Source organism: Diabrotica virgifera, chromosome 2 (assembly GCF_917563875.1).
Source record: "Diabrotica virgifera virgifera chromosome 2, PGI_DIABVI_V3a".
NCBI classification, from domain to species: Eukaryota; Metazoa; Arthropoda; class Insecta; order Coleoptera; family Chrysomelidae; genus Diabrotica; species Diabrotica virgifera.
The window spans coordinates 160,613,716-160,630,227 of record NC_065444.1 but is presented as its reverse complement, the minus strand read 5'-3'; the positions used below and the strand labels follow the sequence as shown (position 1 = coordinate 160,630,227).

The 16,512-nt window shown below is 31.4% G+C and overlaps 1 protein-coding gene across 2 annotated transcripts in view; it reads left to right on the top strand.

Moving 5' to 3' along the window:
- LOC114327758 (PDF receptor-like) overlaps positions 1-16,512 on the top strand; it is a 1,644,969-nt gene that overhangs the window by 1,271,725 nt on the left and 356,732 nt on the right. For both annotated transcript variants that reach the window (XM_050642878.1, XM_050642879.1), the window contains exon 9: positions 4,238-4,449. In XM_050642878.1, coding sequence (XP_050498835.1) covers positions 4,238-4,449 — 212 coding nt within the window. The remainder of the gene's footprint in view (positions 1-4,237; positions 4,450-16,512) is intronic.

Genomic DNA, 16,512 nt, shown 5'->3' with positions numbered 1-16,512 from the left:
ATCACATTATAAATTTCACTTGTAGAAATTTGAGAAAAAATACGATAAACAATTTTAATAAATACTTTATTCAGGACCCTTCTTCAATCAAGCCCTTTTTAACTTAAAAAGCATTATAGCACGAAGAATGATATCCAATAGGATTTTTACGATTATCTGGCAACTGAACCTCACTGAATTAGTGACCAAGTATTTTACGTTGTTGAATTGTTTCAAATGTTCCGTTGAATTGTTTCACTTTTTCATTTGGTGGCTTAAAATTTAAACTGTTCACGCTCAAAAATAGACACAAAAACACTCCATAGTGTTTTAACATAGACACAGCCTTCTACATAAATATACATACTTCTTAACATGTGTCATATTTACGTCTATGCTTATAAGCTCCGAATTTTTACACTCTTCATATTTTTCGACGTCGTTTACAGTGTTAACATTTAATTATGGAAAAAAAATTATACAACGTTTTTTGTGGCAAATTTTCCATACTTACTGATGCGCCTAATTAGAAAACCCTAGGAGATTGCTTTCACATGTTCTATACCATTTTTATTATCATTTTGAGAATATCTAGAACAAATTCCACCCAAAAAATATTTTTTTTGCAATATATACATGCATTGATACTTACCTTACTGTTTTTGGAGTGTGCATGTATGTAAATACAAATGCAAGTATGTGAATATAAATATTAATAATAATCATCATCATCATGGCATCTACACTCCTAGCGGAGTAATTGCCGCACTCTTTGGGCTCTTCCGATTCGTTTGTCGCGGTGAATCAATCCGCATTAAAATTTTCGTTTTACAATTAGTTGTGTGACTTGGCATCTTCTACAATTTTCCCCCATTCGTTCCTGTTTTTCTTCTGGTTAACCATTCTCTGACTCCCATCTTCTTAAAGTCCTCCACTATCTGGTCCTCCCATCTAGTTTTGGGTCTTCCTCGTGGTCTGCCTGATACAGGTCAGCCCGGTAAATAATAATATACAACTAAAATAGCTTTATCAATATACGACTAAGTCATTCTGAAAAAATGATTTTTTTTTATTTCCTTCGATTTTCCAAAACTTTTTGTCCGACATATAACTTTTTGCGCTACAAAATATAATTTGTCCATAAAAATATCAAAATTAGCTTGCTATGTATCACCAGCATTTTTGTCTATAGGTACATGTTTAGAACGTCAAACTACGAAAACCTCCCATTAATTTTGTCGGACAGAACTTCCAATTGATTTTTTCACGTTTAATTAAACTCTCATGCAAAAATCAAACTGCTTTTAATCACCAACATAATTCCTGTGAAGTTACATCTTCTACGGGTCGGACTCGTTAAAATGCCCAAAATTTTTGTCGGACAAACATTTTTTCATATTATTATATAACGTTGGCTATTGAAAAAATTTAAAAACAATCACACATTCATAAACTTGTCAGGACGACACGTTTATCATGCTCCACAATTAAAACTTCCCCTGTTCCAGTGTTCCCGTACATCAAATTTTGTCCGACTAGACACCGTTAAACTATTAACAAATTTCAGCTTGCTATTAATCAACTTTTCTTTCTTACGCGGGATCCAGGACTATAAAGGAGGCCGTTGTATCCTCCTGGCGAGAGGACAAATGATCTGAGCTGATCTCTTACTTTATTTTATAATGGCTTTGGCTTAGCCAGTTAGCCAGACTATTTGTTTTTTTGTATGGTATTACAATAACAATTTTTAACTGAATTATCTAAGCCTACCTATAGTCTAAATTTACAGGTTGTTATAATATATTAGTATATACATTTTTCAAATTTGTGTGATATACTACAATTTTTAATTTTATTACCTAAGCCTATTTAAAATTTAAATTTACTGGACGTTACATATTCGTAAAGACATTTTAACGTCTGCTTATTTTTGGAAAGGTAATTTCATTTAAAATGACAGGTAAATGACAATTTATATCAATTAATTTTTCATACATCATTATTTTAATCTAATAACTCTTATGAGATTATTTTATGATATTATGTTATGTTATGAGCGGATCTCATAACCTCTTTTAACACGATCGTCCGCGTTTAATTTTTATATCTGTTCTGCACAAATGTCTGTTTTTAAACCAGGAGGAGTAATTCAACCTGTGTTGTAATTGGTCCAACCTCAGGCAAGTTTACTCCACTGTTATCAAATTTTGACATTACCGACATTTATAAAATTTTGACACTTTTGACATTTCATAGGTTAATTAAGTTATATCAGAGTTTATTTTTGCGTTATTTCTTTAATTTTTAGATTTTTAATCTGCTTTTATACAAAAAGTAGTTGTTTTTAAAGCTCTTTAGCGACGTATTGGTATAAAATAATACTTATGGATTACTTTCGAAGGCCGGCCAAAAAATGAATCAAAAAATAATATGTATTTAGTGATTTTTCTAGTGACTTTCTCGGGCGTGGATCTGTCTTTTTAGTTTACTCCTCTTGGTTTAAAAACAAACCGTAGGTCGATAATGAATTTTTCGTTCACTCACTCGTGTGTATTTATCAATCTTCTTGTGTTGAGAAAATCTATTACTAACTTGCATATTACATATATCATTCATGGTGCAAAATTCGATGACCCTTGTATATTATTATTCCTGACTATTTCTCCATATATGAGCCGCTCAGAGAAAAAGTGATATTCAATTACAAAAGAACAACGAAATTCAATCATTGCAATTCGGCATCCCATAAAAATTTCAACAAATTTTAACATCTTCAAAAATCATGTAGTGCCCATTTCTCATTTTAATATATCCACTTATTTTTCTCTTTGTTTCAGTTGTTAATGCTAAAAGATCCGTCTTCGTGTTTTCAAACTCATCAATAATTTCATCTTATTTACCATGTATAGTTTGTATATTACGCAATCCAATTTTCCAATATTTATTTTGTTTTTATTTCTCGCATTTATTGATCTTTCATTGTTTATATTTTTAGTTTAGTTTTTGTATAGTTTTGTCAAGACTCGTATCTAGAGTTTGTTATATCCCTTCATGTCCATAATCTGTGCCATGTTGGTATCCATTTTCATCCTCGAATTTGCATTAACTAATAGTTTTTTGAACCAGTTGCTGCTACATTGTCTCTAACTATTTCTAAATCATTCGTACTATGGTTACATCTCCATTTAGTGTCTTCAAGAACGATAAAACCATAACACATTTTTATTCTTTTGATATTTGCCCTTTAATTTTCTGCTATAAATAAATGTATATCTAATTTTTTTTGCATATCAATCTCTTTAAGTATTAAATCGCATTCAATATATACCCGGTGTTTTTTATAACTTTTTAGATTACTTTTTGCTTGTAGTACTCTCAGTTTGTTTTCAGACTTACTAAACTCAATAATGCACATATTATCGTTTATCTTTCCTGCCCTATTTAGCTCTCCCATTATACGAAGCTCTTTATTTAAAAAGTTTCCTATTCAATTATATATCAGACGTACACACCCTTTATTATTAAATTATTTTTTTTTCTTAGAAACTTCTAAAATTAGTTCTAATTTATTCAGTTTTTGTTTCATACTCGTCATTTTCTTTTTCAAATATTCATTTTCTTGAATTATTTCTTTAAGCTTTTCTTTGTATTCGCTATTCTCTTCACTGAGTTCTTTCATTTTCTCCTTCCTTATCTTTCTCTTTATTATCAGTTATTAACTTTCTCATCAGTTTCGTGATTTCATTCTCGCTAACTTTAGCATTCTTGTTCTCAGGAGTTTGAAACACTATTCTGCTCTTACTAAAGATTTCATCCACTTCTCATTTGTTACTAAATTATTTCAAAAGTAGTTCAAAAGTCGATTTTTTGAAAATAATTATTAACTTTTCTAAAAATGCATAAAATACTTTGATTTCATTTGCGAATGGCGATAACATTATTTGTAAATGCAAAATTTAAATTATTTATCCGAAAAAGCTTTTATCTACAACGTTATTTTGCGTAAACTACTAGGTCTACACGAATTATTCTGAAAGCACCAAATTGAAGAGGAAAGCTTATTTTATCAAACCAAATTATTTAACAATTTAAAAATTCTACACTACGTTTGTCCTAAATTTTATAACAATACTCTGGCAAATGTATTATATTTTTGCAAAATATTGGAATGTATGTAATTTATAGAACAGCTTTAACATATTTTTATATATTACATACCTACGCCTGATTGTATGAATTTATTTTGTTTATTTTTTAGGGTTATCTGTATCAAATTGACATAGCGCTGTTAGAATATTCTAAAACAGCAATGTTTCTCTGGATGTTCATCGAAGGTCTTTACTTACACAACATGATTACGGTGACAGTGTTTCAAGAATACAATTATATCAAAATTTACTGTTACTTGGGATGGATAATTCCAGCTCTTATGACAGCCGGGTGGCTTATTGCGATGCTGATAGAAGAAGCGTAAGTAATTTTATTTACTTGTTCTAAAAAAAATTAGTGGCTTTATAATTAGTCCATTTGCTCACTGTTTTTGCTGTACATTATAACTCCTTTGGTCCGAGAGCTGTTAGACATTTTTGAGTAGGTATTTTTAGGGCAGTCAATAAGGGTATTTGGCTCCGAATTCCATCCTACTACATCGATTTACTTGATATTTTCACAGTAAGTAGGGAATAGCTCACGAAATAAAGTCTACCCCATGCCGATGTGCGCTTTTATCTTGGGGGAGGTTCCCACCCCTTCTCGGTGGTGAAAAATGTTTTGGTTAAAATAGCCACGGAAAAGGCTAGAGAATCTAATTTTAAACAAAAACTGTTCTATGATTATTTTTTGAAAACTCAATACTTTTTGAGTTATTCGTGGTTGAAAATTTCGTGGTTGTTTATCCCAGAGAGCTTTTTTGTAATAACATAAGTCAGAAAAACATAATGTTAGAATCATTCTGTAGGTGTCAAATGAAAGAGCATAAGCCAAACTTTCAAACTTGTTTAAAAAAAGTTAATAAAAAATGCACTTATTAGTATGTACTAAATAATTATGCAAAAATCTCGTCGATTTTTCCTTATAAACAATTTGAATAACTTTCTTGTTATGGCCGGTACAAAAAAATTTTTACAGATCCTAAAATATGGCATTTTTACACGAACTTAAAAAAATAAATTAGCCTCGGTCAATTAGGGCTAAAGTTAACAACATTTTTTTTTAATTCATAGCTAGTTTGTTTATAATAAATAAGGATCGAAAATAGCGCTCTTTCGCTTTCAAAGACACGAAGTATTAAAGAAATTTTGGTTTTATTTTCTCTTCAAGGGAGTCGTAAATAAAGCTTTAAAAATGAAGTACAAACGCGACCCGCTTGCAACCGACGAAGTAGAAGTATAAAATCCGTGCGACCTAAAACTGAATTATAACTTAAAAACCCTACAGTTTTTTTTATCTTGGAAACCGACCAATGGATTTGAATTTTTTTTAATTAGTATGTACTTTTAGGGTTCTTTACAAATATATGGAGTCAGTTGATTTATAAATTATGTAATAAAAAATTTAATTTGTTTAAAAAAAATTATTTTTCTCAAAAAAAAATTTTTTATCGTGGTTTAGATGCACAACTATAATGTTATGTATGTAATAATTGATAGAAAATTGTAATAAATATAATATACAGAGTGAGTCGGTAATTTGGAATAAATTCAATAGCTCAAACACTTATTGTTTTTTTGAAAAATACTCAGACCTGTCAATTAGTATTTCAAATCTAAATTTTTTACATACAATAATAATGTATACAGGGTGTCCCAATTTAGAGATATGACGTCATCGTTGATTTTCTTAGATAGCAACACTGTTATTTTGATAGCTATTTAGACAGGGCGTGTAAAGTTATATATAACTGCAAAATATCACATTTTATTTACTACCATTTACAAGATAATAAAAAATAAAGTTATGTCTGTTATTGGGAATTAATTTAATAGTTAAAATACGAATTGCTTTTTTTTGAAAAATGCTCAGACCTTTGGATTAGTATTTCAAATCGAATTTTTTTACATACAACAATAATGTATACAGGATGTCCCAATTTAGATATTTAAAATTATGTTTTATTATCTTGTAAATGGCAGGGAATAAAAAATTGATATATTGCAGTTATGTAATCATAAGAGTGTTGCCATTGAAGAAAATCAACGATGACGTCACATCTCTTAATTGGGTATACATTATTATTGTATGTAAAAAATTTCAACTTGAAATACTAATGGACAGTTCTGAGCATTTTTCAAAAAAAAATTATTAGTATTAGAGCTATTGAATTTATTCCAAATTACAGACTCACTCTGTATAAAGTACTATATAAAAAAAATGTTACTAAAAGTGCGACTTTTACTCTACAAATTTGTTTAGAGTTGCAGTAATTTGAATCTTTTAATTGCCAATTTAACAAATCATTAACATGCCTGAAAACCCCCTCTGTGGCTCAGTGGTAGAGCGCCTACCTTTGGATTGAAAGGTCCGAATGGTCGTGAGTTGGAATCTCACCAGGGTCAGAAATTTTTTGTTTATTATAAATTATTAAATGAAAATAGTTTCTGTCCTTGTGGAATCGGTACTCACCGGAGGGACCGCAGACGTTCGGATACAATTAGCGTCACTTTGCAAAGATAATGACGTCGACTTTGCAAAGTAATAAGACACTTACTCAACACACACACTACACATGACACTAGGTGCCTAACTGCAAAAATTCACCGTACCTACCATGCCAATGACCATTAGTTTTCGAAGCATTAGCTAAATAAAAAAACATGCCTTAAATTAAAAATATATTATAAATATGTGAAAACGTTATGAAGTTATTATAAAAACAAACATTAATTTTTTTTATTTTCAAATAAGTACAGTGTTTCCATTTATAATTGTGCACCTAAAACACGGTAAAAATTAAATAAAATGTTTTTTTTTTGTTTAAACAAATTAAATTGTTTATTATAATTTGCGAATCAACTGACTACATATTTGTAAAGTACTCTAAAAGTACATACAAATTAAAAAAAAACATTAAAATCCATTGGTTGGTTCCCAAGATACAAAAAATTGTAGGATTTTGAAGTTAATATTTCAATTTTAGGTCGCACGGATTTTATGCTTCTACTTCGTCGGTTGCAAGCGGGCCGGGTTTCTATTTCATTTTTGAAGCTTTAGTGACGACTCACTTGAAGAGCAAAAATTTTTTATGAATACTTCGTGCCTTTGAAAGCGAAAGAGCGCTATTTTCAATCCTTATTTATTATAAACAAATTAGCTGTGAATTTAAAATTGACCTAGGCTAACTTATTTTTTTAAAAGTTCGTGTAAAAAGGCCATCTTTTAGAATGTGTAAAAAATTTTTGTACCGGCCATAACAAGAAAGGTATTCAAATTTTTTAGAAGGAAAAATTGACGAGACTTTTGCGTAATTATTTGTTACCAATAAATGCATTTTTATTAACTTTTTTTAAAAAATTTTGAAAGTTTAGCTTATGATATTCCATTTGGCTACAGAATGGCTCTAACATTCTGTTTTTCTGACTTATGTTATTGCAAATAAAAGCTCTCTTGGATAAACAATTTGAATAAAATTTAAACAAGTGAATGAATGGCTTCGAAATTATTGTCACATATTACGCACTAAAGAATCCTAATTTGACAAAACTTTCAAAGCTGTGCACTAAATTTACTATAGTTATTGCTAAATTAATTTTTTTGCAATTTATATTTTTTTCTCAATTATATTAACAATAGATAAGTATATCAACATTTGTAACACGGCAGTTTAAAGCTTTTTCCATACTATCGAAGATGTTTGTACTAAAGTAATCACAAGGTCCACTGTTTTCCATTGATTTGAAAAAAAAGGAAAAAATGCCGTTTTTTGACATTAAATTGTTTATAAATAAAAATGGCCGCCAGCTCCTACGAAGGAAATAGTTACAATTTGTTCTCAAAAGTATTACCTGTCGAAAAAACGCTTCAGTACCCTGGCTGCTCGAGTGTCACCAACAGGGTATATTTTTGGCTTATTACCCTGGTCTAGACGTAGACACTTCCGTTGCCTATTCTCCTTTGTTTTTAATATGAGTTTGTATTATATCACTGTGTTTGTTTTTTACATCAACTTCTTCATACTGGAAAACAAAGCACTGCTCCAAATAAAATAAACTTTATTTTTTTTCAAGAAAATTATGAACGCATGCATAATATTAAAAAAATGGTGGAGATTTTTAAACAATCTTTATAAACTGAATTACAAAAAACGAGTATTGTTAACTAAACCATAGTAAAACAATGTTGAATCTACTTCAAAGTAGAACAACTGGATTAACTTGCTGCCATTCTAATATTGAAAGAATACTGAATGGATAGCTTTTAACTATAGAAGTATAAACACTGACATGCGGTACGTGATACCGCCAGAAAACTTTACGTCAACGTAGCTGAAAGGCTATTAGGCCCAAACTAGACGGGCCACAGCGCTACTCTGTGGATCCACAGAGTGACTGAAACAGGCGATTTTCTAGCGCCGGCGACTACGCTGCGAAGTGAATCGTTTGGAAGGGCGCGGCGTTTAATATACTGGGTGAGAAAAAACATTCAGTTTAATCAAATATTTAAAAACTTGCCGGCTAACATTTTTTTAAAAAAGTGTGTTCGTCAAAATCAGTGTTTGTAATTTCCATAGTTTTAAATATTTTATAAAATTTCAACACTTTTGAAAAAATACCAATAAACTCCATTAATGGAAGAACCAGACAAAAACGGCTATATCACAGAAAGAAGCACATAAAAAATCAACAAGTACATCTGAAGTTTTGCTCGCTACGGAGAGCAATGGATTGTATCCTCGCTCCGACCCTTGCTCCCTGGTATTTATATTCATTATATTCGTGAATTATCGCATTTAAAATATTGTATTTATTTTACATAGCGATAATATAGTTTTGATCGCTATGTAAAATAAATACATTATTTTAAATGCAAGACTTCACGAATATAAATACCAGGGAGCAAGGGTCGGAGCGAGGATACAACCCATTGCTCTCCATAGTAAGCAAACCCTAAATAGTTTGATACAACCTGACAACCGAGTGAAAGTGAAAAGCATGTTAGCTTGCAACCCCCTTTTGACTGATATCGTTTTGTTTTCAACAACAAACAATAAAACCTTTTTGACCTAGGATGGGACCCCACTACTTAACATAAATAAACAAAAAAAGATTGTGACGCTATTTGTTTTGTTCAGTTCAAATGCATCCAATATATAATAAAATGTAGGTAAATATAAATAGAGAAAACATTGCTTATGGGATTTATTGTTTTCGATAGGACCTTCTTTAAAATCAGAAACAAATAAATTAAAGATGACATCCCACGGTTTTCCTTTTAATGCCCTATAAATATACCGTCGGGTTCTTGTATCACATATTATATCTGGTCTGTTTTGCACTTCAATCAAAAACCGTTCCGAATTGAAATTAATTTTTGGTGCTCACCCTATAAATTCTCGTAAACATCTGCGGCAGCTACAAAAGTGGTCCGTCTGAATGGCGTTTGCCACTAGTGGACGCCACTAGCAGTGAGGCTCGGCGACTGTGGCTGGCCACAGTCGCTCGTCTGGGGTGCGACGCCGACGTTCACTTCACATAAGAACCCACGGTAAATCATCGGAAGCTGCTTTGTGGATCCACAGAGTAGCGCTGCAGATTGGCCCGTCTGGTGTGGGCCTAAACCATACTAAAATTGCAGCAGTTGGGGGAGGTTCAATAACACACCACTTGAAGGTGCACAGATGGTGTTTGAAAGAATCTTTTATAAAACAAGTTTTACAACAAAATATATTTTTCTCCAGGCATGGCATACATCATATCAGTGGTTAAGCATTAAATTTATATACACTCTGGACCAAAATTAACCGACCACCTTAAAAATGGGTTATTTTTGATGTCTTATATCTCCTAAACCTGTTGTCCGATTTAAGTGATTTTTTTAATATTTTATAACCTTATTTATTTATCTACAGCCTTATATATTTATTTATTATAATAATATTGTTGCTAAACAGGTAAATGTTCATTGTGTACCGGGTGTACGAATCAAACTGTGATTTTTTCTTAAAGTTTGCATCACCCTGTGGAATATTCTAGCATTTGTAGAACATTGAAATTAAAACCTAACTATAGCCTCATGCTTTCTTAATATTTTGTTGTTTGATTTATTTGCGTATATTGGATAATAAAAAAGTTAGTTGGTTTAACAACTAGATATGTTTTTTTATCAATAAAGGGTGTTTTTAAAAAATTTTGGCAAAGTTTAAGGGGTAATTCTGCATGAAAAAAATAATGACAGTTTGCTTTATAAACCTAGGTCCGCAAATACTTAATTTCCAAAATAATGGGTGTTGAAATTTTTCTGACAAACTGACGATTTATTTATTGCTTTAAAACCGGTTGAGATATGCCAATGCAATTTGGTGGGTTTTTTGACGTAGTCGTTGCATATTTTTTGACATACAACTAAGCATTTCATATTCACCATTGGCGCGCATACGGGTAATATGATGGCCCATATTACCCGTATGCGCGCCAATGGTGAATATTAAATTCTTAATTGTATGTCAAAAAATATGCAATAACTACGTCATAAAACCCACCAAATTGCACTTGCATATCTCAACCAGTTTTAAAGCAATAAATAAATCGTCAGTTTGTCACAAAAATTTCAACACCCCCTATTTTGGAAACCAAGCATTTGCGGACCTAAGTTTATAAAGCAAACTGTCATTATTTTTTCATGCAGAATTACCCCTTAAACTATGCCAAAATTTTTTAAAAACACCCTGTATTGATAAACAACATGTCTAATTGTTAAAGCACCTAACTTTTTTATTATCCAACATAAGCGAATCAACCGAACAACAAAATGTTAAGAAAGCATGAGGCTATAGTTAGGTTTTAATTTGACTATTCTACAAATGCTAGAATATTCCACAGGGTGATGAAAACTTTAAGAAAAAGCACAGTTTGATTCATACACCCGGTATACAATGAAAATTTACCTGTTTGCAACAATATTATTATAACGATATTGTCAAGGAATAAAGCACATTTAAATAATCACTTAAATCGAACAACAGGTTTAGGAGATATAAGACATCAAAAATAACTCATGTTTAAGGTGGCCGGTTAATTTTGGTCTAGAGTGTATTAGTCAAAATATATCCATTAAAGAACACTTTCGGACTGGACGTTGGTAAAGTTGATAATATCGCCCTGTATACTCTTTATATACAATGGGAAAAGCCTCTATACATTAGAGGCCTTTGTTATAAAAATCAGTAATATCTCGCTAGAATATGATCTATTGTTTCCTCTTTTCATGTCACTTTGAATATAGACCGTATTAATCTAAAGTTCTAAAGTCGACATTTACTCAAAATTAATGTATCATTATACGTTCAAGAACGTATGGCTTGAGTGCAAATAGTAATGTAGTCAGTGAGATCTGTGTGAGAAATATTAACCTTCCTCTATTCGCGCTTGTTTAAATAATTTGGTTACTGTTGGAACCTAAAAATTCCATTTGTTCCTGTAATATTAAATAGAATATATTTAATATTCTATTTTATATTTTATTTAAAACTATAATATGTAGTAATTATTAATGAATAATTTTAAGGTAGCTCACAAAAATAGAAATGAGAAATCCTAATAATATAGAGAAGGCGAAAACGGCGGGTTCGTTGAAAAAAATATTTCCATGAGATTTTTTTGCATAATCACATTCGTGAGACACCCTAGAATAAGGTTCAAGAAGTCGCCCACGCGAAAAGTGGTCCAATTTTTTTTTAACAATTTTTTTAATTAAATTGCAAAAATCAATATCTTCTGCCCGGAGATTTTTTTTTTTATTTTTAGGACCATTCCGGACAGAAAAGGTCTCCTATAATTTTTCCCTAAAGTTGATCGTGTTCGAGTTATAAGCAATTTAAAATTTGAAAAACTCGAAAACGGCCATTTTTAAGACTTAATAACTCGGTTAGAAACAATAGAGAAATAAAACGAAGATGCAAGGCAGACAAAAAACAGTACTATCAAAGTATATGCAAAGAGATTGAGAGACATGATCAGAATAATCAGCCGAGAGATCTATTTAGAAAAATACGCTACTTAACAAGAGACTTTAAAGCCAGAACTTGGGCCATTGAAGACAACACTGTAACTCTGAGAACAAACAGAGAAGATATAGCAGAGACATGGAGATCATATTGCAGGGACCTATATAAAGATGATCAACGCCAAGAACCTGTTAACCAAATCTCTGATGAGGTGAAAGAAGAATCTGATATACTTGAAAATGAAGTTAGACTCGCGATCAGTAAGCTCAAATATAATAAAGCACCATAAAATTACTTCATCTACTCTGTAACCAAATATGGCATTCTAAACAATGGCCTGAAGACTGGGCAAAATCTACAATAACGACAATTCATAAAAAAGGTAGCTTCCATAAATGCGACAATTATAAAACTATTTCTCTTATATCATATGCCAGTAAAATAATGCTACATAATATAATCAATAAGAGACTAAAAACATTCCTTCAAAGAGAAATTCCACAAGAGCAAACTGGACTTACCAAAGCTAGAGGTACTCGAGAACACCTGTTGAATATAAGAGAGATAATCGAAAAATCTAGGGAATTCAATATTCCACTGTACATATGCTTTATAGATTATCGTAAGGCGTTCGACAGGGTCAAGTGGAGACACTTATGGCGAATACTAAAAGAAGCAGTCGTACCCCAACACCTTATTTCGCTTATAACTGAACTATGCGAACACACTACTGGATCAGTTAAAGTGCTTGACACTTGACACAATTTCAAACGAATTTCATCCAAAACGGGGTGTCAGGCAGGGATGTATACTATCTTCACAATTATTCAATATATATGGAGAGCATATTATGAGAAGAGCACTTGAGGGATGGGAAAAAGGCATCTCAATAAATGGTCATAAAATAAACAATCTACGTTTCGCAGATGACTCAGCCCTTCTGGCAAATAGTCAAGCAGAGCTAATTATTGATCCTATACGACTGGTTGAAAACGAAAATCAAATATTTGGTCTGCAATTAAACATATCACAGACAAAGACCATGATAGTGGACAGACTACATAACAATCATCCACACATAACCACAATTGATCGGTTTGGGGTTGTGAGCTCATACTTATATCTGGGATCATTAACCACTAACACAGGGTCAATACAGGAAGAAATAAAACGTAAATGTGATCTAGCAAAAGTCACCACAGCAAAAATGACCACAATATGGAAGGACTGTCAAATTTCAAGAGCGTTAAAGATGAGGTTGATCAACTGCTTAATATTCCCAAAACTGACCTACGGATGTGAATCTTGGACCCTGAGAAATTCGGAAAGAAGAACGATAGACGCCACTGAAAAATTATGTTGGAGACGAATGCTACGAATTCCTTGGATCGATCATAGAACATTTCAATAATTCAATTTTAAGAGAGCTAAAAGTTAGCAAACGACTCTCCAGTAAAGTCCATCTCCAACAATTAAAATACTTTGGACATGTTATGAGAGCAAACACAGAAAACATGGAAAGACTCATTATACAAAGAAAAGTGGAAGGCCGAAGATCACGAGGAAGATCCCCAACAAGATCGATCGATCAAATTACAGGAATATGCAAAAGACCTATGCATGAGTTAAAAGAAATGACCAGAGACAGAGATCTTTTGAGACGTCCCATACACGACATTACGTCGACTACTACACTCCCTCCGGGGGGTCAGGATTGAAGAGAGAGAACTCGGTTAAATATGATTATTATGAAAGTCAGAAAGTGACTAAATCAAATTTAAAGCCCCCCCCCCCTTCATGATCCTGAAGAAATTTGTGTCATTAATTTATTACTAAGCTGTTATTTTTAATTATTAATAATGAGTGGTAAGATCGTATTGACGAGGCTATAAATGTGGGTGCGAGTAAGATGCACCATTGGACTGCCTGAACGGCATCTCTTTTACACTCATCGTGGACGGCCGCCTAATACGTGCATGTCGCTCATTATTTATACTTAAAAATAACAGCTTAGTAATCTAATAATGACAAAAATCTCTTCAGGATCTTGTAGGGGGGGGGCTTTAAGCTTTGATTTAGTTATTTTCTGACTTTGATAGTATTAACTTTTAACCGAGTTATTAAGCCTTGAAAATCGCCAATTTTCGTTTTTTTCAATTTTAAAATGCTTTTACCTCGAAAACGATTAACTTTAGAGAAAAATTATAGGAGACCTCTTTTATACAGAATGGTCCAAAAAACCTAAAAAAAATTGTTTCGGATAAAAATATTAATTTTTACAATTTAATTAAAAAAAAATTTAAAAAAAATTGGACCACTTTTCGCGTGGGCGACTTCTTCAATCTTATTCTGGAATGTCTCACGAATGTGATTATGTAAAAAAATCTCATGGGAATATTTTCTCCAAAGAAACCGCCGTTTTCGCCTTGTCTAAAATTATAACACTAGATAAATAAAGCTTTTGAGGGAGTCGAATCAGGAGAACAAATATTATATGAATAATGTACGACCAATGATGTAAGAATAATACATGATAATTACTTGACTTGATAATATGCTCTGAAAATCATTCATCAAAATATGTAGTAACACAAGACTTAACTCCATTTGTGAAGGAAGATCATTATCACCCTACTCTTAATTTTAATATAGTCTACAATAAAAGTAATAAGCAAAAATTTGAAGTAAATTTGTCCAATGAATATAATTATAAAAAAGCAAATTTTGAACTTTTGGTTAATAATGTCCGAAATACAAATTGGGACGCAGTAAAAAATGAAACAAATGTAGACTTAGCTTTAGAAACTTTTTATGAAATATGGAATAAAATTATACAGAATTGTGTACCAAAATTTAAAACATTCAATAATTCCAAATTATTTCCTAGTTGGTATACACAAGAAATAAAAGATTTAATTAAAAATAAAAATAAATTCAGAAAATTACAGAACATCTCAAATTACTATTTAGAAAAATACAAGGAAAGCAGACGTGCATTAAAATACTTAATAAAAATAGAAGAGAATAAATATTTAAAAGAAGTGCAACAAAATGTGGAGGGTAATATAAATTATTTTTGGAACTATATTAAAAACAAAAAATCCAATTGTACTCATGCTGGAAATTTTGTTTACTTAGGTCAGAATGTTGATGGTGAAAATACAGCTGAAGTATTTGCTAAGTTTTTTGCATCTACATACAACTCAGATAAAGCGACTTATAATTTAGATTTTGGTAATAGTTCTTACTTGCATAATGATTTGGAAATTTTGTTTACTTAGGTCAGAATGTTGATGGTGAAAATACAGCTGAAGTATTTGCTAAGTTTTTTGCATCTACATACAACTCAGATAAAGCGACTTATAATTTAGATTTTGGTAATAGTTCTTACTTGCAGAATGATTTGTTCGCAATTGAATCAATAGATTACAATGATTTTAAAGAAGCTGTAAAAACATTAAAGCCAAAGAAAGCTGCGGGTACTGACGGTATTCCACCTTATATATTAAAAGGTTGTAGTGAGTGGTTGATTGAACCGATGGTACATATTTTTAATAGCATAGTTAATTCTAAAGTCTTTCCTACAATTTGGAAAACTGCAGTTACTACACCAATACATAAATCTGGAACATTACAAAACATTGAAAACTACAGACCCATAGCAATAATGTGTGCTCCCGCCAAACTTTTTGAACAAATTATACATTCATAGTTATATTCATATATAGAAAAGTACATAATGTCTCAACAGCACGGTTTTGTGCTAAACAAGTCAGTAAATACAAATTTATTTATTTTTGCAGATCAGGTTGCTGACACATTAAGCACTAAATTGCAACTTGATACGATATACACGGATTTTAGAAAAGCTTTTGACCGCGTTAATCATGATGTGTTACTAAAAAAGTTAAGTACTTATGGCTTGTCTAATAATTTTATTAAACTCATCAAAAGTTATCTGGAAAACAGACGTTTTATAGTTCGACACAAAGGTAATGTATCAGGAAAGTTTTACGCCAATTCCGGAGTTCCTCAGGGTTCAAATTTAGGACCTCTTCTCTTTATTATATTCATTAACGACCTTCCTTCTATTTGTAAATATACTGAGTGTCTTTTATTTGCAGATGATTTAAAAATGTACAAAATTATTCAGTCAGTACGTGATTGTATTAAGTTACAGAGAGACATTGATAGTATTTACGAATGGAGTATAGTTAATAAGTTAGAGTTTAATATTAATAAATGCAAAGTTATGACGATAACTCGGTTACAGGAACCAGTTATTTTTGATTATGAGATGGGAGGTGAGAGATTGGCTAGGGTTACTGAAGTAAAAGACTTGGGAGTAACATACAATCAAGTTTTTTTCGTTTGGG